This window comes from Limulus polyphemus, unplaced genomic scaffold (assembly GCF_000517525.1).
Source record: "Limulus polyphemus unplaced genomic scaffold, Limulus_polyphemus-2.1.2 Scaffold907, whole genome shotgun sequence".
NCBI lineage: Eukaryota > Metazoa > Arthropoda > Merostomata > Xiphosura > Limulidae > Limulus > Limulus polyphemus.
Window position 1 is genome coordinate 176151 of NW_013666517.1, and position 27011 is coordinate 203161.

General features: G+C 33.3%; 1 protein-coding gene across 1 annotated transcript in view; it reads left to right on the plus strand.

Annotated features, from left to right (window-relative positions):
- Positions 1-27011, plus strand: part of LOC106461167 (lachesin-like) — an 85157-nt gene that overhangs the window by 35742 nt on the left and 22404 nt on the right. The window contains exons 2-4 of the mRNA XM_013920960.2: positions 12195-12314; positions 19124-19336; positions 19893-20014. Coding sequence (XP_013776414.1) covers positions 12195-12314; positions 19124-19336; positions 19893-20014 — 455 coding nt within the window. The remainder of the gene's footprint in view (positions 1-12194; positions 12315-19123; positions 19337-19892; positions 20015-27011) is intronic.

The following is a 27011-nucleotide window of genomic DNA, read 5'->3' on the forward strand; positions in this document are numbered from 1 at the left end:
AGAATCCACAATAGTAACAATGCTGTAAATAAAGGTGCACGCGACAGGTATTGGTAAATAATTTAGAATCCACATAGAACAATGCTGTAAATAAAGGTGCACGCGACAGGTATTGGTAAATAATTTAGAATCCACATAGAACAATGCTGTAAATAAAGGTGCACGCGACAGGTATTGGTAATTATCGTGAGATAGAACTGCAGGACAGTATGCCAACACAGACTGAATTGTTATAATTACAGCAGACACAAAAGTTAGAGAGCAGAACGAGAGAACAGAAGAAAAGTCAGATAAAACTAATAAGAGAATAAGTGTCATAAAATAGACAGGTAACTTCAAGATTAAGAAAAACAGAGATAAGCAGCAAGATAAAGAAAAGGATCGACATAACGTACGTTAACATAATATACTGCTGTCTATAACGCCTAACGTAGACATAACATGCTACTGCGTTCACATAAGTTACTACTGTCTATGATGCTTAACGTAGACATAACATGTTACTGCGTTAACATAATATACTGCTGTCTATAACGCCTAACGTAGATATAATATGCTATTGTGTTCACAGAATTTACTACTGTCTATGATGCTTAACGTAGACATAACATGTTACTGCGTTCACATAAGTTACTACTGTCTATGATGCCTAAAGTAGACATAACATGCTACTGCATTCACATAATTTACTACTATCTATGATGCCTAACGTAGACATAACATGCTACTGCGTTCACATAAGTTACTACTATCTATGATGCCTAACGTAGACATAACATGCTACTGCGTTCACATAAGTTACTACTATCTATGATGCCTAACGTAGACATAACATGCTACTGCGTTCACGTAAGTTACTACTATCTATGATGCCTAACGTAGACATAACTTGCTACTGCGTTCACATAAGTTACTACTATCTATGATGCCTGACGTAGACATACTGTTAAGGTTTGATGTATAATCTCTTTCATCGATAGAATTAATCACCTGACTTTAACATCGTCCCTCCTAGGGGGGGGGGGATCAGGAGTTCTGTTCCCCGCGGTGGACACAGGAGATAGCTCAATGTGGCTTTGCTCTAAAACAAACAAACAAACAAGACTCAAATCTTAATTGTCTGTGTTTAGAATATCGTGCTGCTCTTGATCCAAAGGAATTTGAGATGTATGAGAATGTAAAGCGGCAGTGTTAAAGAAGCTCAAACTTACTCCTAAAACTTATAGTTTGGAATTTCGCGAAACTAAACGAGAACATTCAGAAACGTGCTGAGTTGGGCAACAACCTTACTCAGGTTATGTAAACAGATAGTCAGCAACAGAATTTGAATCTCCAAGTGCCAGATGATATTAGAATTTGAGTGAGAGATATAAAACCAGTCATCCAAAATTTAGTGGATGAGTATGTTATCACTAGAAGCAAGCTTAAAAATGTTCTTACAACAAAATACAATCAAGGTCAAAATGTAAATAGAGGACACTAGAAAATTATTTCAAGAAACTAATTATTTACAAGCGATGGGGCGAAAACTACGCCCACCTCATTCTGAATATGACAAAAAAACAAAAAAACTACAGGAACACTCAACGGTCATTCCCTAAGTGTGGTACACCTTCAAGTAAACATTGGGACTTTTTTAGTTTAATGCAGAAATAGTCACGTAGGACTGGCGGATTAGTACACCACAAGCACAAATGCCATTGTCCATCATTCAATAGAGCATAATGTCAACACTCCTTACAACACATAAAAATCAAACTTTTCACAGTATCGTAAATGCACGAACATTTGAAGCAGAAATTGGTAGAAAATACACAAGTGTTAGGTACAGTACCTACCTCAGAAGACAGTTAATTTATCGACCTTTTAGCATCTACCAAGCTTTCTAACTGATCAGAAGTTATCTCTGAACCTCAAATAGAAACATACATCACTAGACATGCTCAACCTTAAACTTAACAAACAATGTTAGGAGCAAACTTAAGTAACTGAGAACTGGAAGAGTCGATTCTTCGAAAACCATTAAATGGAAAGAAACAAAAACAGAAATGTACCAAGTTTATAGTTCAACAAAGATTACTGTATTGATATAAAACAGAATATATAAAGTGTTAGGAGTGATTCCAGCATATATAACCTATTGTCACATTCAAAATGCGGGTCGCGGGTTCGAATCCCCGTTCCACCAAACATATTCGCCCTTTCATCCATGGGAGCGATATAATGTGACAGTCAATCCCACTATTTGTTGGTAAAAGAGTATCACAAGAGTTGGCGGTGGGTGGTGACGACTAGCTGCCTTCCCTCTAGTCTTTTACTGCTAAATTATGGACGGCTAGCGCAGATAGCCCTCGTGTAACTTTGCGTGAAATTCAAAACAAACCAAACTACTTTAAAAAACAAACTTATATAAATACGATTAAGATAAACCACGTGAACACTATAAGCTGCCTCTATTTCAATTGCTTATGTTTCGTCAGGTACCCAATTAAACCACTGGTTTTAGTTTGTTGTGTGGAAGATCTACTGAAAGTATGGAAAAAATCTCAAATCTTGAAGTATGTTTTAATGGAAACCTTAATAAAGTCTGCCGAAACAAGAATGACATGGTATGCTTCTTATAAATATATGCAGCTAAAGTATAAAAACATCAGAACCCTGGTATAACAAAAATTCGTTAGTTTCACCAGGAGTGAGGTTTGATCTTGTTATCTTCTAGTAATCGTAAATTATAAGCAAACAATGACGTAGCTATCTGCCTATTACATCACAGATATAAACACGTCGTGAAAAATACACTGTAGATGCCTAAGTAATACGTCTTCTTGAGGATATGTCCATCCTACCAATCACTGTAGTAGTCGTATAAAAAATAATTTACAATGCAAATATCAATAATATATTGACTTAGATGTTGACGTATTCAAACAACATTGTTCTGAAGTGCTAAGTGGAACATGATATAAACTTAGATGTTAACCGATTCAAACAATATAATTTAAAAGCATTCTTATGAAATACCAAGTGGAAGATGGTATAACCTTACATGTTGACACATTCAAACAACATAGTTAAGAGACATTGTTGTGAAGTACTTAGTGGAACATACATAAGTTGAAAATAGCAAACAGTACTTTCAAATTTGCATATTCATGTACAAAAGGACAAGGTCAGTGATGTAAGCTCAAGTTTATATTATTAATTTTCCGACAATAAAATATAACACACAACAAAACGAATAACAATTGAATTCCCAGGGATCATCCTCTTTTCTTGCTAACAGACGGGTGAACGTTAATTTATGTCTGTGAAGGGATAGTAAGAGTGTAATATCCAGTGTTTGTTAATAAATGGCTTTCTACAGCACCCTTTTTCACACTTTCTCTTGTTTGTTTCTTACAGTAGAACCTAATAGATCTCTCAGTTTCTCCAACAGAATTTCACCAAATATACTTCTCGTAACACTATAAGTTACACAATTTTTCATGCACTTATTAGGGGGACAACTTAAGCCACACTGAACGCAATTTTTATTTTATATTCATCTACAAGTTTTAAAGCTGATGTTGATTTCTTAGAAACTCCGGTGGAAAAGCTACCCAAACATCTGAAGATTTAACTGGCAAGTTATGTAATGATCATGTAATAGAAATCTGTGGGGTTCATCAGAGTGTGGCCGGACAATAAAAATGGAATACATACACAAAATAAACGCTGGTCATTCTGAAGAAAATTTAACAGTCATTATTTATCAAAAAATACCGTTGTCTGGCTCTTCTTTATTTATTCATGTTTTTATAACTAAATAAATGATTATAACTTATATAGTTCTTGATTTGATTTAACTTCACAACACACACAGACCTTGGATGCAGACGAAATAAGAAAACACAACTGTTGCAGTCTCTCACAATGTAAAAATATATTAGCTTAATTAAATCAAAATGCTTAGATTGAGCTTTAACTGTACGTTCTGGGCGAAGACTGGATTAAGCTCCAGGGACACATTTACAGTAGGGTAATTAACTCAAGACTGAGAGACAGAGAGAAATGTAGACTAAACGCAAGCTAAGCTGAGTCATAAGGAACAGATAGTTTCAATCAATTATATGTACCATCGTTGGAAAAGTCAAGCTAACAATTTAGAAAGACACCATGATACTATTTCAACTTAATTGCCGATAAATCAATACAGCGTATTGAAGCAGAGGATGGAAGTGAATTTGGAAGTTTTTTAAACTTATTATTTAATTAAGACAAGAAGACAAAACGTAAACAGATTCATGTGGGGTACTTTACTGTAGAAGTCATTAAGCAAGCAACAAGAGATGATGATATCAGTGACTTGACTAACCTCAGAAATAAGAGTTGTGATTCTCAAGTGCTGAACCTTATGACGCCATTTTAAAATGTTTTATAATAGCTGTAGCTGTATTTTCATTTTGGGAGTTAAAATCCGGCTACTTAAAATAATCAGAAGTTGAAAACGTAGCTACTCCTTCTATATGATAAATTACTATATCTGAAATGTTTGTGAACGTGTTATATATCACATAGGTTTATTTGTCTTTGTAAAATTGGCGCAAGTTCTTTCAACAGTAGGACCTTATACTACTCGAATCATCAGACACAACATAATAAAGTGAGATAGCTTTATGTTACTCATGCTGATTGTTCAACAGTAGGACCTTATACTGCTCGAATCATCAGACACAAAAACATAATAAAGTGAGATAGCTTTATGTTACTCATGCTGATTGTTCAACAGTAGGACCTTATACTGCTCGAATCATCAGACACAAAAACATAATAAAGTGAGATAGCTTTATGTTACTCATGCTGATTGTTCAACAGTAGGACCTTATACTGCTCGAATTTTCAGACATAGAAACGTAATGAAGCCAGATATCCTAATGTCTCTCAGTGTTAATGAACTGAGTGTTTAAGTGCTGTGTAAATAATATGAAGTTTTGAAAATGTTAGTGCTATGATATTAATGTAGCCTATTTCTGACCTTAATTAAACCTTGCCAATTTATGATATTCTTTTAGGGACACTTTCTCAAAATCATCTTTGTTTGAAAGAACCACATATATTATGCGGCTAATTTTCTACCCGTCTACCATCTACGAACATTATTGTCACACGAAATACTCGTTAGTCATGTTTTACTAATTCTTCATGGTAAAATCTGTGTGCCAGAATCATGTTTATCTTTCTTTGTGATAATATCTCTTTATTGCAGATAAGTTTAAGGGTGGAACTGGTGTTGCTGTTTTTATAGCTTCTAAAGTGTTGACATTATATCATTATCTTAAGAGCTGAAACATGTATGTAATGAGTACACTTTAGCACTTGGATATGTTCTTATTCTTGATTTTTAGGGAACTTGTATAAACATAAGTAAATACTAACCATAACATTTTCTTTTATTCTATTGACATTCAAAGATGCAAAACTAACACATTTCTCCACGTAGCAGTAAAATACAAAGACTTTGTTAAAAACAAGACAATAAACCTCTTTAAATATAATGTACATTAAGGAAACAAAACACTTTTGATATATCAATTGAAATAATGCACTTAGGATAAGGTGATAATAATATATCATAAATATATTGAGAACTAGACTTTCAAACAAATCACTCATTTTTTACACATTTCTTTCGTTACTGACCTCCAACTATTTTTCAATGTTACACGTTACTATTCAGTTTGTTAAATATCCATTGTAGAGCGGATAGCATTGTTTGGTAAACGCTATCCGATGTTCTATTTACAAGTTAATTCATATCTTACCATTGTTTTAAGCCTTTTTTAACCTATTGAAAACACAGATTTTAAACCATTGAGTAATAATAAATTGTTGCACCCTTAATCTTCGACTTAGATTAATTAGAATTTGAACCGTTTGGGGTAATTAAATTATTTATGACTCAAGAACCATTAATGACAACGTTTCTTTCTTCTTTACAAGAAAAAAAAATATCAGTAGCAGTTGCCTGACAATTATTCACACATCATTACCTCTATTATAGAAGCCTTTAAGAAAATTAAATTTTTGATATTTTAAACCCGAGCCGCACGATACGCCACTTAAAGGCTACATGACCAGTCCAAAATCCCACAAGTTTCAGGCATATTGATCCATGATTTGTAACTGCTGCCCAGATAGATTTAGTCAGTAGCACCCCAACGCATATGTGGCCAGTTTTAACCAATAGCGGAATTGACTGTCACAGTTCTAAAGCCCTTACACCTGAAAGTGCAGAACGTGTTTAGTGACATGCATGATTTGAACCTTCCGATCCGCAAGCCCAGTATTATAAGGTATTTTAGAAATTAATCACATAATTTATCATGATATTCAATAAATATATAAATAATTTCGTAAAGATTGATGACACCCTATAAATTTAAATTACGAATACATTAAATATTTTCATTTCAAATAATACCTCTCAAGGCAGTCCTAGCCGCAATCATCGGTATGCCTAATCGCAAACAATCTTTCTCAAAAAGCGATTTTCATGATCAAATTTCCATTCCCATATTACAAGCAAAAGCTGTTTGTGATTCTTCAAAAAATCTGTTTAAATAGATCTTATATGGCTACAAAAAAAGCGAAAACATTAATTACTTTGCTAAAAATTGAAAATAGGGGAAGCATTTCAATGAACTTAAGCTTTTCGATATCTTGTTTTAACGTAGTTAATATTAATTGTGTATTTTATTTTCAATTTAACAGAAACTATTCCATTCCTGTTTAGTATGAGTATTTTGCGGTTCATATCCCAGGAGCCCAACTACGAGTATTATTTTTTAATATATGATAATATTTTAATTGTTAAATATCCATAAACATAATGCATTTTCAATTTAAACATATTAACGCACTTACTGTTTCGAAAAGAGATAATTTGGCAATTGTCTACAGACATTTGTATCATTGTTTGTTGAATAAAGTGTTGCTTTCATTCGCAAGACAACTGTTTGTTCTTTTCGTAGAGACATTCGTAATTTAACTTTGATTAGCAAGTACAATCTCCCGTTATTGTGATTTGGTGTCTTAGTATTTAGGCTCACCTCTATCTAGGAATATTACAGTTATCAAACAAGCTCCTCACTTGACTATGGTAACTATAAATGAAGACTCCTGCCAAAGAACGAAAGTTAAGGATGATCTGACAACTCTGTATTATACTGAAAACTGTAAGATCTGCAACAGTTACCAGAACCACATGTCATCCACGTCCTTAAGCAAAACTCATTATCAGAAAAAAATATATGTAACATCTATATTTCTACACATGACCGAAATGACAGAAACCAGTTAAGAACCAAAAAAGATATGTAGTAAGTCAATCACTGTATCAAGGCACGTCCTTACCTTAGTTAAAAATATGCATGGTTAAAGAAATACTGATATTCTCTGTTATAGAGGAGTTTAGGTTAAGATATAAACATATTACAAAGCAAATATGACAGTCATGAGAAGAAAGTAAATCCTGAAAAAATAGAAAGATATGACAGACAAAGAATTAAAAATACTCAAGAATATGTTGGACATGAAACAAAATTATATAAATTCAGAATAGGTTAAAATAAATAGACACTTACAAGACATGCTTAAGAAATGATGATGAAAGAGGATAAAGGGAAACTTTGAAATTGGTGAGGGAACAAAGAATCACAGGATAGGCGGAGGAGAGGGATGAGTTCCTGTTGCAAAAGTATTCAACAAAAATAAAAATTGAAAAGGGATTTACTCCCTGCCAGTATAAAAAGTCCAGTAAAACCTCAATATATTATGGACATTGAAGTGCACGTGTAAATGTAAATGTTGTATTTTTTTCAATGAAAGTAGTAAACAAACTGTAATTTTCATTTGATTTATTTAAATCAATATCAAAGTCATAATTTTATTACTAGTTACAGCCGACTAATAATATAGATTTTGACCTTTCACTCTGCTAAATAAATGCTGTTTGTTAGATCTTTGTTTTGTTTTCTTGCACTTAATATTAGAGTCAGTGAAAAATATTGTGAGTATTTATCTTTACAGTTTTTGGATTCTTGAGTAGGTTAGGATTTTGAGGATTCCTAACATTAATCACATATGATTTGTATAATTTTTCCTCCCAAACTATTTATTGATGGATAAGATGTTCTTTTTTAGAAGCCGGTGCTGTATCAATCACGTGAATCCCATTTGTTTACGGAACTTACTCGTCAATAAGAAACTCTAGTGAAATCAGGAGTTCAAAGCACTTATCTCACCGAATCTTTAATTCACTTTTATGTTTAATACAAAAAGAAGCCATGGGGAAAAATATAAGATGTTATTATAATTTCTGTGATTAGCAAAAATTCCATGTTTTAATAATTTTTTTGATGATAACATAATTTCGCATATCTTTGGTGTATTACTTTTATATTGAAGACATTTATCGAGGATCTGTCAAGTAAAACGTGCATCATGTAATAAGATATAATTCATTTCTTACACAAGCAGTATCAGTTGTATATTGGTTTGAAATAGAAAACACAAGAAAGTTGCCAGTTGTTTCACTAGTGACAAAGCCTTGTCAGTCACCTGTACCTCCATATGTGGCCATTTAGCCAGGTTAGGTATCACCTATTAGACGGGGCTATATGGAGTTTGTAATCTATGACCTACCACTAATGTAACCTGAAAACTATTATTGTCAGTGCTTTAGCAGAATAAAATTAGACTACCTGCTCTGACTATGGTCTGATAGACTTTGGAGATGGGAATGGCCTTAGCCTGCATTTTGGAATAAACAGGTCTTCCTCTGCCTAAACACCTAATAGCAGATGAAGAGACAGACTTTGATAACTGCCACACCAGCTAGTCTGAACAGTTTGCTTCAGATCAACTTTGACCACAGATATGAAGTGCACAATGATCTCTCTGTCTATGTTACCAAAGAAGTGATGGTTAACTCAGCACATTCTACACTACAAGGAAAACATATACTTTGGCAAGTGCAAACTGTTTTTATTCTCTCCAGTGGAGAATGGCTAAGAATGAGCAAAGAAGATTGACTATGCTTTGCCTTTGGTGCAGTCTCACAGGTTATGACTTGAACCACAGTAGATCTTCGTTTCAGCGTAAGCATCTTAAGTATGAACATGTTGCATTAATTGTTTTATAGATGAACTTTAGCTCTCAGAAATAGCATATTGTGACGTCTAAGTGAAGTCCAAGATCAGTAAAGATCGTAAAATGTGGATTTAATGACATTACTATTCCTTTGATTGTTCAAGTATTATTTTTCAGAACAGTATAAAGTCAGTCTGTATTCCCTGGCAAAGCAGTAACAGAAACTATGCGTGAAACTGTGTTTTTTGTTGTTGTTGTTGTTTTGCCTACACAACAAGCTGCACTTGTTTAAAGTTTAATGCAAATACGAGTTATTTTTGATATTCTGAATCAGGACGTGTAATTAAGGTAAAACTTCTTTCCAATTACCAGATGGAATAAATACTTATAATTACTGAAGAAAAACTAACTGAAACTAGCTGCATAGTTAGAATTGTTTTGGCTGCATCCTGTCCATAAACAAATGTATGGTTGCCAGTACATCCGTGGACTGTAGTATAATATTGCTTCGATATTCTCCTTGTAAAACAGCACAGAAAACTTAGTATGTTGCTGGATGAGTAGGGTGATGCGTTTGTTGTACGTGTATAAAACAAACATAGCTTATCATCACATAACCATTGTGTTTGACTACTCGTAGGCAGAATGTGATGACTTTGTTTACTTTGGGCGTTTGAGAAGAATTGTACAAGTTGTGTGTCATTCCATCTGACTTACATGATGTACTAGCAACATTCGAGCAGCTGATGGAACTCGCATCTTTAAATTAGAAAACAAAAATTATATGTTGTTTTTAAATATAATTTTGTTTCACATCGTTAATTTTTTTTTGGTTTGGCTAGAAATATATGTGATTTATGTTCGTGTTTACAAACGTTTTTGTTCAACATTTATATATTTTGAAGGTATTTTTATTTATAAGTGTTCCAAGTTGAAATTGTTTTAGTCTCTCAATTCATAAAAATCTTATTTCTTTTAATTCTTAGAAAATTTATGTCCTTATCGATTAAGTCAATGACAGAATATCCACGCCCTCATATAATTACAAACCTTTTTCTTTTCCTTCTTTATGTAGCCAAGCGTTCACTTAACAGCCAGATACTTTAAACTTAAAGATGCTAAAAAGAACTGACATTTAAACAGAACAGTCTTGGGCGTTACCTTGAACAGGTTTAGATTGAAAGGCGAGTCTTTCCTGGCTATCGTATAATAACGTGATTGAAAAGGGTTTTTTCAATAGTGATATTGTCGACAAATTGACTCTGATTAATCATTAGAACATCTAATATACACTCGTGCATGATTCATTTTCAACGTTCTTTAAAACTTCCCTGGTAATGTGCTTTAACCAAATACAACGCAGAATTCTAACGTATAGATGTTTAAGTCTTTTAATAGGTTAGAAAAAATGAATCAATAACCCCCGGCTAAAGCATGAAAGAACTGTTGGTTTTGTGGAACTTTTATTACCATTATTACATTTTCACCATCATAAGCTGAAAAGCATTTGCTTTTTTCTTCCCCTGAACGGTTAAATACTGTTTGTGATATATTTTTCTATTATCATAGATGTTCTAAGAGGGGGCATTGAACCTGCTCACAATAATTCTTTTCAAATACAAAATGTATCCATTTTTCTATCTCACGGTAAAATCATTCATTCTTTAATTAAACATGCTTTTCCTAATTAGTGAGTTATTTGATCGTACGTTAAATCTGAGTTTTGTTGTGTTTTTATTTATATAATCGGAAATCTATCAGACTTTATTGAACTTTCAAGCAAACATGACGATATTACTTAGACCATTCACCTTTCAATTTATCTTCTGTGTGAACTAATACTGAAATTGAACTTTACATCAGTAGCAACCTCCTGTGAACATAGTGACACTAGAATGATAACTCTAACGAAACATAAATCAGTATATGTTTACTTTTCACGGAAAGTTATGTTAAAAGCATATTCGCATAGAAATCATGTATCATGTTGATAATTATTATTATTATTTTGCTTGAGTAATGTTATCTTTCATATTACATATTTCATAGGTATCCTTCTTAATACGACTAATATTACTTGGAAAATTACCATTTCCTCAAATCGTTGGAGGTTCTACACCTTCAGTGTTTTTTGTTTTGTTTTATTCTCTTGAACTCAGACATCAAAATGTTTTTATAAATCCTTTAGACACAGTAAAGGAAATGCAAGTGACAGTGTTGTAAAGAGACGGAATTGAAGGTTATTGGATTCAAAGTCTGAAAGACAGTACGCAATAATGCGATGGTAAAAAAAAAACATAAAAAGTGCAACACGTACACGAAGCTATAAAGCGTGATATGAAAATTACGTAATAATTAGGTTTGTCTTTATCAGTTACTCTTGACTAGTTTTTAATTGATTCAAGTAGATATAGGAAACATGATTATATGTTTTTTTAGAAATGTTAAAAAACAATCATTTAAACTATGGTACGTTACTGTTAACGTAATGACGGTTGTTGATTTATTGTACAGAATCCCGTAATGAAGTCACTCTTGGAAAATAATCAAGTAAAAAGTGTAAACATATACAGAAACGTAATACCAGGATAAACATAAAACTATGGATAATTTCTCTTAAGTGTATTGTTTATTGACGTTAATAGTTCTGAAATATCATCTGCTTTGCTAAACGTCATCAATGTATTACTTGGGATTACGGCCAAAATTCCGTTAACGGTAGATATACCCAACTGATGAAACCCTTTCTAAGTAAGAACACAAGAACAATATATTTGATAAGATATAATGGTTACCAAGCTGATTTTTAGTTTCATTCCTAAATAGTTAGATTTTAAATACCTGTAATATTATTAAATATTATATCCATTACTGTCTTAATCTGCATAATATAAAGATAATTTGCATCACATGATCTAAAAATGAGCATAAGGATTATACTATTTTAAAACTTTGTTGTTGTGGGGTTAAAGCTTCATAATTTTTATTGTTCTTAGTCCATTTTGTATTTTATTTTTAATGTAGAATTACAGATAATAAATTATATTTTTTCTTTTATTCTTCAGCGAAAAACGAGACCCAGGAGCAACCCTCTACACGAGTTCCGAAGACTCTTAATCCTCCTAAGAAGATTGATGCACTAGAGGGAGAAAATATCACTTTTGCATGCCAGGTTGATCATCTAGGTGAGATATTAATTATCTAGAAACGAGGTTTTCGATGCATATGGATCTAGGGTATTACAGAATGGATTTTAATATACAATATGGATTTAGGGTATTACAGAATGAATTTTAGTATACAATATGGATTTAGGGTATTACAGAATGGATTTTAGTATACAATATGGATTTAGGGTATTACAGAATGGATTTTAATATACAATATGGATTTAGGGTATTACAGAATGGATTTTAACATGCAATATGGATTTAGGGTATTACAGAATGGATTTTAGTATACAATATGGATTTAGGGTATTACAGAATGGATTTTAATATACAATATGGATTTAGGGTATTACAGGATGGATTTTAACATGCAGTTTGGATTTAGCATATTACAGAATGGATTTTAACATGCAATATGGATTTAGCATATTACAGAATGAATTTTAACATTCAATATGGATATAGCATATTACAGAATGGATTTTAACATGCAATATGGATTTAGCATATTACAGAATGGATTTTAACATGCAATATGGATTTAGCATATTACAGAATGGATTTTAACATACAAAAGGGAAAGATCACGAACGTTTTCCAATTACTACTTTCTGTTTTTAACTATTAAACATATAATCAGCAACAAAATCTAGAAAAAAGTATTGATACGTGTTGAAATATGATAATAGCCAAAACTTACTAATTACTCCACTCACTGAACATGGCGCTATTATGATTCTTTATATTATTCGTGGCGTATTTTATCCGAATTAATTATATCTCACGCCATTATAACATTTAACACATATTCTAGAATAAATTTCCACACACATTATTTTTGAAAGCTGTAGTTTTCTTAGTGTTTGTTTGTTTTGAATTTCGCGCAAAGCTGCACGAGAGCTATCTGCGCTAGCCATCCCTAATTTAGCAGTGTAAGACTAAAGAGAAGGCAACTAGTCACCACCACCCACCGCCAATTCTTGAGCTACTCTTTTACCAACGAATAGTGGGATTGACCGTCCCATTATAACGCCCCCACGGCTGAAAGGGAGAGCATGTTTGGTATGACGAGGATTCGAACCCGCGACCCTCAGATTGCGAGTCGAGTGCCCTAATCACCTGGCCATGCTGGGCCTTTTCTTAGTGCAAAACTACACAATGTGCTATTTGCACGCTGTCCACCGCGGGGAATAGAGCCCCAGAATTTAGCATTGCGAATCCATAAACGTACTGCTGACCCACGGAGAGACATTTTTGAAAGTTAACAAATTAGAGGAACTTAAAACCACAGCTTTATTCACCTTAGGAAATCATACTTACTAGCAGAAAGGACGCCCCGCGGTCGGCTGTTTGTACTAGTAATTACTAGTCGTAGTATTCATGCCTCATTGAAAAACTTTAGATGAAGTGAATATTTTCAAAAAAAAGATTTTTTTGGAAGTACTGCACGGTAAAGTGTTCGGATTGTTCTACTCTTTATTGAAAAAGAAAACAGTTTTTAAGAACTGCATTTTTAATATTACATTTACAAATTACGTCAATAAAGATATAATCAAACCCTCACGTACAGTCCTAGTAAAAGTCGAGTTCTTGTTGTGAAGAGAGTACTTTTATTTCAAATTGCGTTCTGTAATAGAGAAATGGTTGTTGCACATATCGTAGTTAGTTTTCGAATTCTCTGAATCTTGAATAGCCAAAGTGTGAAATTTTTTACGGATTTTTGTTTGTGATGGCATTCAATAGATGGCGTATAGATTATTTCGGTCACAAAGATAGATACATATATATACACGCTACGTACATTATAGTAGGATGTAGAACTTGCACAGTAAACGTAAAACATGTAGCTAAGGATTTAGTAGCATTTCGCGATGGGGACTGTCATTTCCATAATATCAAATACACGAGTGCCACTTACATGATAATGGAAACATAAATACATAATGGAAATGTTGTACACAGTTGGATACGTGACGAAGTCTAATATTGAGCGAAAATCCTCGTGGGCATTAGCATGCGGCGCACAAGGTACATTAGTGGAGATATTATTATACTGTTCTTACTGGAAACTCATATAGGACCAGTAAAGAAATATTTATTACAAATTACTGTCAACCATATTGTGATGTAATGTCACACAAACCACTGATCTGTAGACCATATTTCACTGGTATAAGGCTATATATATACTATAATAATTGACATCGTATAAGTTATTGATATAAGGAACGTTTCGCTGATGCTTTCCTTGTGTTCCATGCCCAGACACTTGATGAGTTCTGGTATTGGGTAAAAGTCTTTGTCCTTACGCTAGTGGAGAGTGACGTACAGCACACGAGATGTGAGGTCGAGATGCTAAGTATATTATTCTTACTGGAAACCTCTATAAGTCCATTAATGAAATAGTTAAAACAAATTATTGTGATCTAAAGTCACAGAATTTAGAGATCTATAGACCCCGCTTCCCTGAATAAAGTACTATCTATATATGTCATAATAATTAATACCTAATAAATTATTGACATAACAAAAGTATTTCAACTGTGATTGTATACTCTGCTAACATGATGAAACCTGGCATTTAATTGGATAAAAAGCGGCTTAGGCAATAGTGTGTGACTCACATTTGACGCTTTTTTTGTTATTATTTGTTATTATAGAGCAAGTAAACACAGATTTGTTAAAAACATTATCGTTCTTATTGTTGTAAAGCTAGACAATAAGCAATCTTTATTCAAACATAACACAAACACTATGTGTGTACTCTTATTTCATATACAATATGATCGCTTTTTGGTGGAAATTTAGAGTCAAACTATTTCTCTCTCAAAGTTTTGTACCAAATTGAATAAACATTACGTTACTTAGTTAAATTGTTAATATCAAACATACCCAGAGAGACTTGTGCTAACCACGTGAATGTTCATTCACATTGAAACATAAGAGAAACATGGTGAATTAATTATGTCATCAGTCGAGTACCGTTACTACTATTAGTGTTTTGGCCCTTACCTCAAGAAAATCTGACGAGATTGGGCCTGCTTAGCGAATTCACGAAGCACAGAAGCTGAATTATCACAATGCCTGTTTCAATAGTATGATCGCACAGAAATTCACAGATGCTGCATCGGGCATCTTTATATGGGAAAGAATGAATACTTGTTTCATTCTCTAGCTACCTGAGGTTTGTGATAGTTGAATCGGAGGCATGTCTTTAAGCCTTATATTGGTGAGCCCATACTTTCTTAGCCTCGTTTCCAGACAGATAGTCTTCTTGATTATGTTGAATACTGTTGCCTCAGCTACGTCGACAGCTTTTTTCCATTTACCTTTATGTTTGTGGATTATTATCTGATACAAGACATGCCTTGCTTACCATAGCTAAGGTAAACCGTGTTGCAGGTCTCTTTCTGGGTTCATTTTTGACTCAAATTGATGTATATTCCTTTGTTTTCCAGTACGTGCAGTACTTACAAAGTATAACTGTACAGTATTTATCTTGAAAATTCTAAATCGTGTTCTGAATGCATCTTTATGACCGAAGTATATAAATATCTTACATATGAAAGGGCTTTTACAAATCCTTCCTAAAACCAATTAGACCCCCCCCCAGTGGCACAGCGGTATGTCTGCGGACTTACAACGATAAAAACCGAGTTTCGATACCCGTGGTGGATTAGTTTTTGCTGGCATCGCAATCCCTACACTTTACTAAACAATGTCAGGTAATAGTTCTAATACATGCTGTTTCACCATAATCTTCTATCATCTTACTTATTTGAATATTCAAAATCATTTGAGCGTAATGCACTTAACCCTATATTCAAGTTAAATCCTATATTTGTCTGAAAATTTGTGTTCTCGGATATTTCTTAAGTCTGTACATAACTATGTACACCAAGTCCAATCCATGAATACTGTAATATAATAATGTGTTTATGCACACTGAAAGTCACATATTAACCACATTTTTCTCGCACTACATGATGTCACCATTCAAGTATAAACCAATAATATTAGTAATAAACAGCAAAATCAGTCCCTTTTCCCATTTGCTGGACTCACATACAATTTTCAAACGCCATCTGTTGAATCAAAACAGCTTCAACTTCAATGATATCCTGAAAATGAAAGTAATTGAAAACCAAAATCTGTAGAAATGACTAATTGTGGCATAATTCATATAAAAGTCGTATTTTAGTTGTTAGTGTATGTCTTTCACATGCAATTACATGTTCCATGCTGTGATAAAACTACTCTAAATTCACCAGTATCAGTTGCGTTCTTCTCTTTTGGTCTCAGGGTAAGAACAGTAACTGACCACTGTAATATTTGAATGTTCAGTATATATATATATATATTCAACTCTATCCCTGCCTACTATATGACCAAAAAACTCCACATCTGTACATTTTAACACAATTTATCCTGTTTTCAATTATAACGCTGCACATTTAATATGCTGAAATACTATTTTCAGGCTCTCAGTGGTAACCTAAAACATGTGGTTAAAAAGTAAATGTTAAAAACATAGATAGGAAGTTTCTTCCATTACAGTCCTTGATTGGCATTATCTTTGTGAACATGAAAGTTACATTACACTTAAGAAATGACTTGACGCAAAATTTATACTGTCTATTATCCAGTTCGGCTTGCCACTAGCCATAAGCCAGATCTAGTGTATTGAGCATGTGTCTAAATATTCTTCTGCTCATAGCACAGGAATGGCATTAATACATGTTACTATGTTGAGTTACTCGCATTCCTTGCAAAAACCTAGATATTTTCTCCCTCTTCCCAGGAGAAAAGTTTGTTTTCCAAAAGTCTGTGGGCTACTTGGTTTCTTTGCTGATGCTAAAATTTTTTCTGTTGATCTATTTTGCTTTATAATATCATTAGTCTTCCTTAAAACTTACTGGGGATGGCCATGTAATTTCCAAGGGTAAGATTATTTTATGCTTCAACATCTGCTTGATTTCAACACTCGCAACATTGCTGGTGCTTCAAGGAATCCTATGCGGTAATTGATTTATAAGACATGAGTCACCTGTGTTTATGTAATGACTTGTTATCGTTGCACTACCCAGACTTACATCTCTCTGTTGAGTTAATATTAGGAGCACAATTTCCATCCATTGATCTCAGTTGTTCTGGAAACCACATATTCACTTTTGGCATAATACAGCTGAAATATTGCCAGCTACACAGCTGATCTACGTTAATTTTGTCCATGACTGTATTGATGACCATTCCAGCTAAAAGTTAAATAGCCAATTGTCTGTAAAACAGTACCATCATAATGCTATTGTTTGAATTATATAGATGACTCTCTGAGCTAATGCTACCTCTTGTTAACTTAATTCCATGTAACAGTTCTACCAATACAAAAGATGCATCCATAACATACTAACACAATACCACTTGCTTTTCCTGTGACACCATAATTTACTTCTTAATAAGCGGCCCACTGCATTCGAGCCAAGTGTGTTCAGTGGCACTAGGTGGTTTATCCACAGTATTGTATTTCATCAGTTGCACAAAAGAAAAATTGGCTGACATCTTATATAACTTATTCCATGGATTTGGTTAGCAACTCCACGTGAACTAGTGAATGAAAATTCCATAAGATCAGCAGCTAACATGACTTGGAATACCTTCCAAAATAATCTACTTAGTTCATCCAAATAAATAGTCAAATTCTCAGAGGAGGCCAATTTTTTCACCTTTGAATTTGACTCTATGATCGAGATTGCAACACAACTCAGGGTTGCTCTTCACACAAAGTTTGTAAGGCTTCATCTTATGTACTTTCCAGAATCAGCATCAGATATTAAACTACCCACTTCTGAGTATACCTACCCCAAAATATAATCTCCTGAGACATTTTTAGAAAGTGGCCCACATTTTCCTCTGCTGGGGTATTACAATCTGATCTAGCCATGTTCTAACCTGTAGATTAATTTCTATGTCTGCTTGAGGGAAAGAGAGTTACATCTTCAGAGAACAAGAGATTGCATAATTGTGTTTATAAAACACTTTCAACTAATACCAAGATTTAATTCATAGTCCTATAATCCTAGGTTTTCAGGCTTAAGTGATCGTTCTCGTTATTTATATTTAAGGAGAGATTAACTTCTTGCTCGTACTAACTTGTATAAAACTCTACCACCAAGACATTTGCGTATGATCCTCAACTCAGAGATGATGCAAAATTATGACTGATTTTTTGAAATAACCACTGTAGCATGTAACCTCAGCCTGAAGATCTGATTAAGGCAAGTTTATAACACTTACGTTCTGTTCATAAGGATGCTGACTAAGGGCAGAGCTCAAGCAAAATGTTTTTGTTTTTTTTATCATTTCTGAATATAAATGTTTTGAACTGCTGCTATAATGTAAAGGCATGAATCCATTGAAGATTCCTAATACTGCGTATATTCTTAGCATATTCCCAATTTGTCCATTCTGGATTTTAAGTAAGAGGTATAATAAGAAATAATATTCTAGTACTTCGTTTATCTACCCTGGATGCTTTTCGTTAAATACCACAACTTGACAGCTGATCTAGAATATGAGTCTCAAATGCTACTGTATATATGTAATACAACAATGCTAAAGTTAATATAAATAGTCAAATTGTTTCACTCACAGTGATTGTTGCCGATAATTTTATTAATGTATTTATAGTTGTTATAAACTTTCTGTGAAACGATTTTAACTTCAATAATAATTTCATAAATTAATATAATTTTCAAATAACATACAATTGTTTTCCGTTAATATGGAATGTATTATGAACAAAATATACATATTTCTAATGACAGGAGAGTTTGCGTTGCTGTGGAAAAAGAACGCTGGAGGGACGAAAGAAGTTCTATTAGTCGAGAAACAGCGTATTACACATGACAGTCGAATATCAGTGCTGGATGATTATTCTTTTCAAATCCTGGATGTTTCAAGACACGACTCTGGAGAATACTTGTGTGTTATCAGCAGTAACCCACCAGTGGAACTTGTTCATACGTTAAATGTCAAATGTAAGTCATTTTATTAACAATGAAACATTTACTAACTTATTTGTTGTGTTATTACTCAGATTTAGTTTTCGGTAATTTTCTTTGCAAACTAGATATAAAAAATAAGTTAAAGAGTTCTTTCTCTTCACAGTTTTTATTGTTATAGTAATTCTTGTTTTTCAATAAGAACCTTGCTTTATATTCACATATGTATTTGCAAGTCTGTCAGGCTTTACCTTTTCTCCAGTTTAAAAGTTACATGAACAAACGCCGACATATCCAAGGCATATGCCCCCCAGTGTCACAGCGGATTTATACTGCTAGGAACCTGGTTTTGATACCCGTAGTGGGCAGAGCACAGGTAGCTCTTTGAGTAACTTTGTGCTTAATAACAACCAAGGTATATTACATATACTATCACCATTAGTAACTTTACTATTATTAATGTTGACAGAAACAGTTATTTTATAGCTAAGTAGCACAGCTATCACTCGTTTCAACATAACAATGTGATAATAAGCAATGTATCAATATATATGTGAATTATTTAATGCTGATACTAAGGTTCTCATTGCAGATCCACCGTCTATAGCAGTTGAGCCTTCCAGTGGTTTAGTAATTGTTCCAAAGGGCCATACAAAGGTCATCAAATGTCACATAGATGGAAATCCCTCACCAAATATCACTTGGCAAAGCGAGGTAAGGTATATCAGGCGTGATTAGTTTATCCCATCTAAAGTAGCCAAAAACGCCTATTTAATAATACAACGTCACAACACACACACGTTTGCACACGGAAAGATTCTTGTTAAATTCCCATTACTAAGTTACGGACTATTTTTTAATCGTGTAAAATACTTGGCGTATAACTGGCACACATTTCTCTGGCATATTTTATTTAAACACAAATTTCTTTTTCGAAATAACTTAGTAAAATCAGTGTGAAACATTAAATAACCATCATGTATTTTATGTACTAAAACTATTAAATTCGTAATACCCCTTTCAAACGTTTATATACCATTTTATACTGTGAAAAAAAAATGAAATCTTCGTAAACTTTTAGAAGAAGAACATTGTAAAAAGAAACAAGAATATCTATTATGACATGCAGAGGAAAGTTAATAAGGGTACATCTTACCGTATTACCACAATAAGTAGTAACTAGAAACCTTATAAATGTTGATGTTTCTTGTTCAGTAACATTATAAGAACAATAAATCAATTTTATCCCTAAAATAAATATAAAAGGTACGTCAGCAACCATCTAGAGCACAGATACATTAAACCAAGTATAAGTTATATATGTTTAGAATGTGAAAGAAAAATTTGTGTATTATGTATACATTTATATTTCTTTCTTAAACTCAAACTTTGTGCTAGTGGGTCAAGGAAATATTGGTTGTCTTCCACAGAGCCATTTTCCATGGAGACTATTGAAGCTGACACTAACCTCACTGTTCTGTGCAGAAACTTAAGCACAATTAGATGGCTTGGTGTAGAAGATATGTTTAGTCGTGGCACATAATGGTCAGCTGATGACATTGTGACCCACGATCGACCCAATATTGGTATTTTAGTATTGTCTCTGTGTAGTTGGAATTGTGTCCACAAACGGGAAACAACACTTCTGTTTACATTTAGCCACATTAATCTGTGACAGTCCAGCCTTAAGTCCATCAATCACTTAATACCTTATGGAATCGTCTATACCATGGAGTTCCATACCTTGTCAGCCCAAGTTCCCCCGGAACATTCCACATCCTAATTGAAGCTCCCACCAAATGAATCTATAGATACTGAGTACCTTAACAGTAATGTGTATTTTGTGAATTTGCTATAGTCCCCCTGACACTTTCCTACAGACATCCGTGAGCCCACAGACCCAAGTTTGGGAACTTCTGGTGTAGACGAAGATAGATACCCATTTTGTGCAAGGAGACCTTTACACAGTTGTTTTACTAGAGTCAAAACTGAAATGAAAGAGACAGTGTTCAAGTGTCTTTACACAGATGCTTAGATACATGTTTTGACAGGACCTACTTTTCATGTTTTTATTAAACTTTTTAACATATCTAAATGTATTTGTGGCCACAATTTGATGATTCAATCTTTCAACATTTTGGATCTATATTTATTCTTATGCTGGTTGCTTATCTTTTGGAAACCACCATGCATTACGTTTTGTTAGTGCATAAAATTTCTTAAGTCTTTCACTGAATTACGCAATCACTTAGTCGTAACAAAACAATAATTTAGTTTACATGTTCTACGCTATGTTTAGAAAGACAGAAGATGTAACATCAATAGATGTAACATCGGTATGAATTTTAAAATTGTGGACCTTTATACTGAAGCATAAACAAATTGTAAATTAAAATTGTGTGTTAAAATATCATCACAATATGTCATGCATTTACTTTAAGAAACAAAATATCTACAGTTGTTCTGTAGCTTGTATATTCTACTTCTGTATTTTATCAATATTTCTATTTTTATTATTCAGCGAGATTATTCTCATTTAGGTTAAAGTAGCTGTCTGGTGAAGTTTTTGATAATGATTTGAAGGTTTTGGTGTCAGAATTGGCATTAGCATTATACATGTTGATGATCTCAAAGATGTTCTCTAATTTTCAGTACTGTCCTTGTGTGGATCAGTCCATTGTTTGTTTACTTTTGAGCAAATCCATAGTGGGTTATCTGCTGTTTCTACCGCGAGGAATCAAACTCTGGATTTTAGCATTGTAAGTCCATAGACTTACCACTGTCCCACCGGGTACGTGTCGGTCAAGAGTTTAATATTGTTAATACTGAAACCTTGCATAAGTAGTACATGCTTTGTAGAAGGTAGTATTATTTCTTTGCAACAATACAGTGTTTACTAGTGAGAAAACAAGAACCATAGAATATGTTCATTTAATTTATTTTTATTTTTCATGAGTATTTATAAGTGCTAATTTTTAACATATGGATCCCACATCCAATGCATAGAAAAAAGGCCACACAACATAACACTCTCTCTACAATTTGTCATTGTTCGCATAGCACAATCACAATAAAAACTCATAATTTGCCTGCATCCATGCACATACAGATGTTGAGTAAGTTACATTAAAATAATTTGGGAGCATTACAACTCCTGTCACCCCATACGGTCATACACTCACTGATGACCGTGCATCTCAGCAATAGCCTTGCACTATGGTTTCCGTTATAAAAGGCTGGCATGTTTTAAGAACACCCATTGCACCCCCTAACTGTAATGTACGAGGACGGCAGTTCCTCAGCGCTAATTTCAACAATCTGATCACACAGAAATCTATTTACAGGTGCTGCGTTCAACAACCTGAACAGTATGTCTTAATATGGGATAGTATGAATACCCATTTCATTGTCCAACTGGATGAGGTGTGCAACAGTTGAAGTGATGGAAGCAACTTGTGAACACATGACTTGTGTAACTTTTTCACATGGAGATCCTTCAGTAAATTCCTTTTGCCACTGACGTTTGTGTTCATGTATTCTCTCCTGTTATAAGACATGGCTTGCTTTGTAGTCCACGTGCCCCACGTTTATCCATATTCCTTTGTTTTTCAATACCATTAAGTACAAGTCTTGTAATTTCTAGTCCCTGATCTGAAAATTCTTAATGATTTGAGTGCATGAGTATTTTTCATTGGAAAAGGTTGCTACATATTCTTCCCAAAATGATAAATTTTTGGTGGCATCAAACTATTTACAAAACGCCAGATAATTAAAAAACGTGGTTCTAATGAATGTCGTTGTACCACAACTTTATATCAGTTATGGTTGTCAAGTGACTTGTTGGCTTACATCTTCGAAATCATTATATTGCTGCATATTCTTCCCAAAATGATAAATTTTTGGTGGCATCAAACTATTTACAAAACGCCAGATAATTAAAAAAACGTGGTTCTAATGAATGTTGTTGTACCACAACTTTATATCAGTTATGGTTGTCAAGTGACTTGTTGGCTTACATCTTCGAAATCATTATATTATAACTTAAACATACTTAACCACGTATTACCCATCACTTTGAAACTAGTCTTGCACCTTTCATCACTCTCCAAAATTCACAACTGATTCTTAATATTCCAATATTGATGGTAAATTGGTGCCAAATATCTATTCATATAATATATGAGTTGCATGTCATAGCCGTATAAAAATTATATAAATTTTGTACGGAGGTTCATCGGGTTCACGGGAGATACATACAAATTATCAGTTTTGCGTTTTGAGGTTTTTATGGTTATTTTTGCGTTTTTTACAACTACTTCTCCCCCTGTAGATGGATCTTCACCTAATTGGGCATGAAGGTTTGTTGGGTCCATGTGGAGATACACTCAAATTTGTGTTTTGCAGTTTTTATGGGCGTTTTTTACAATTACATATAAGGGAAGCAACTTTTCATCTTCTAAGATAACCTTTAATTAATCATGAATTTACATAATTTTCGTCCAGGAGACGGTAACTCTAGCTAGTTTTTAATAATGTTCTATTCATTAGATGACTTCCGATGCACAACTTAACGAAACTCGCAAAACCTGGAATGTTTACCTATAAATTCCTCTAATGTAACTTTGCAAGTAATAGGCCAGTTTACTTTCTCTCGATTTTCCAGCCAACAATCATTTAAAATCCTTACTGAATAAATAATGCTAAGTTTTATTAATTCATCATCCGTGGTGGCACAGCAGTATGTCTGCGGACTGACAATGTTAGAAACCGGATTTAGATAACAGTGGTGGGCAGAGCACAGATAGCCCAGTGTGTAGCTTTGTGCTTAACTTCAAACAAACAAACAAATCATCTATTCATGGTTCAATGTTTTCTAATAATTAATTCCATTATCAAATATAACCATTTCAAGATATATATCCCAAAGAGTCATTTATAGAGATTATGGAAACATAGGAACATTAGTTAATATTTCCCTGCCAATGCTGAGAATATTTCAGAACTAGAGTCATGTGATAGACAGGATTCGGCTACATATATAATAAGAAACTGCGCTGTCTACTTTAAAATGACTCGAAAACTTGATTAGTGGCTAAAAGGTGTTAGTTATACATCGAGATTGTTAAAAGGTGTTAGAGCCAAAAGGCATAGTTTCTTTAGTGTTCTCTGTGTAAGTAGAAATACTTGTAGAGCAGATCAACAGGCATTACAAATACAGCATAAGTCAATCAGAACCAGTACCAACATCTGAAATGGAAAGACTATGGTTACAAGAATAATTATTCTCCAACCTGGAATAATCATTGCAATGAATCTGGGTATATCCTGTTATTGTGCACAAAAAACAAAGAAGGGCTTATATTCACAAAAGCCCAGAAGCTTCCATTTATCTGTCGAAAAAAGTTGTTTTCAATGAAAATTTTATATAGAAACTAGAATCACAGGAATTCCAATCAACCCCGTAGTACAGGGAGCTAATTACGCTTGATAAGAACAGTGTTCAAGTTTTTTGTTACCTTTGGTAAACTATTTTTCCATTATTGATCAGTTGATGGCCACGACTATATACTATTTTACTTGACAATGTAAGTTACATAATGACATACTTTTACAAAGGATGGCAAGGTCAATCGTACACTATGGAATTGAAAAAGCTTTGCAAAGATTCTCTGCTGTAAAGGTGCTTCTTTTAAGACCATTTGAAGAAAAGAAAATGGATAGAAGTTCATTCCTGTGTAGTCAATTGACTTCGCACGAATTTCAGAGAAACATATATTGTGAACATCAGTTTTATTCTCAGTGGATCATATAAATGGTGTAGTGGCTTCAGACATGTGACATGATGAATAACCCTTCCTGACGTAGTATAACATATTGTCATCCTGAATATAAAGTGCAGATTTTTCATATCACATAATTGGTGTCTTGATGGTAACTAAAGTCAACATTTGTTTTTCTGTGAACTTTGTTAAGTTTTAGTACCCTCCTGGAAAAAAAACCTGTAGCAATTATAAAGTCTGACAAAAAATTTCTTTTATTCTCGTACCATCATGTAAAAATCCATCTCTTGTTATCATTCAAGAGTACCCAGGTTTCATTCAATGTTGTATAAAACTTTTATCTTTCATCTGTAAGTTATTTTTGTACATTTTTTTTTTTTTTGCTGTGTCTGGGGAGCTATTTCTACGCTCCTTGTTGTTGCTAGCCGTCACTTTCTGGATAACATGCAATGGTAGCAGTTCTGCATGTGGTTGAATGCTGCTAAGGTAGTTTGGAATTCTTATATTAATGTGCTGATCATCCTTCTCTGATGCTATTTTAAGGTATAGATAGTCAACTGTATAATTCTACAGGATTTGCATATTTTTCCAATTTCATAATTTATGACAGAGGAAGTAGTTTTATGGGCAGCTCTTAACCTGAATCATCATTCATATGAAGGATAATTAATCAGCCATACAAGGATAATGTATAATAAAAGCTACTCTCTGATCTTAACGCTCCCTTTGTTGATAAGGCTTGACTCTCTGTTTGTAACGTTGAAATTGTCTTAAGCGGAAGTCTCGAATTCAAATCCCAGTGGTGTGAGGAATTTTTTATAATTTTTTAAATTCTTAATTAACTTATCACCTTTAGAGAAAGTTATTACAACATTAAGGGAAAACAACACAATAACATGATAGGATGTTTAATTATTGTTTGGCATTACATTACAAAGAGTTGGTATCACAGTGGTATACTGCTCGACTATTATCTGGAAGTCTCTCGTTCACATCCCAGTTGAGTCGGGATTTTGTTTTATTATCATATTTATTTTCTTAAACATTTATTATCATCTTTACAACAAAATCTTAGAATATTCGGACAATTATCAAGGATAATTCATATTATATAATAAACCTCAGTGACTGCATATGCCAAAAACAACTTAAATATATTTTCAATCCAATAGATTACGTTACAATACACTATTATTGGTGTTTTTCACCTCAGGGAAGATATTCTTAAAAAATAGTCAATAAATGTATAAGCATTTTTAAAGAAAAGTTATACCTTCGTGCATTTACCCTTTACCATAAACTTCATTGCCTTTACCATCACGATTAGTAAATCTCAGGTTCAAACATTTGACCATGTAGACATATTTCTTTGAGAATCAGTTTTTTTCGCATGTTTCAATCTAAAAGGCTTTATTAAGAAGATTTGAACATAAAAAATATGTCAAATATCTAATCCAGGACCACTTACAGGAGATAACCAAATATAAACAAAAAATTTTGTTTTCGTGAGATACTTAACAAAAAAAAAGATAAAAATTCTTTATGCATATGTTGTTAATATAATATAATTAATTTTGAGAAACATGTTGATTAAACATTTACTTAGATTTTATTTTCAGAAGAAAAATTAATCAACATTTACAGACATTTTTCTTGAAAAAATAAAAACTACAAAAACAAATAATAATAAACGTCTAAATTTGATTATTCATTATAGCCTTTGGGTACTTATGCCTTCTTCTGGCTTCACTGTGAATAAAAGGACGTAGATTTTATACTTACACAAAAGATCGGTGCATTCTTCATGGTACGTATAGAAAATTATGAACAATAACAATCACATAATTCTTCGTGGTACGTATAGAAAATTATGAACAATAACAATCACATAATTCTTCATGGTACGTATAGAAAATTATGAACAATAACAA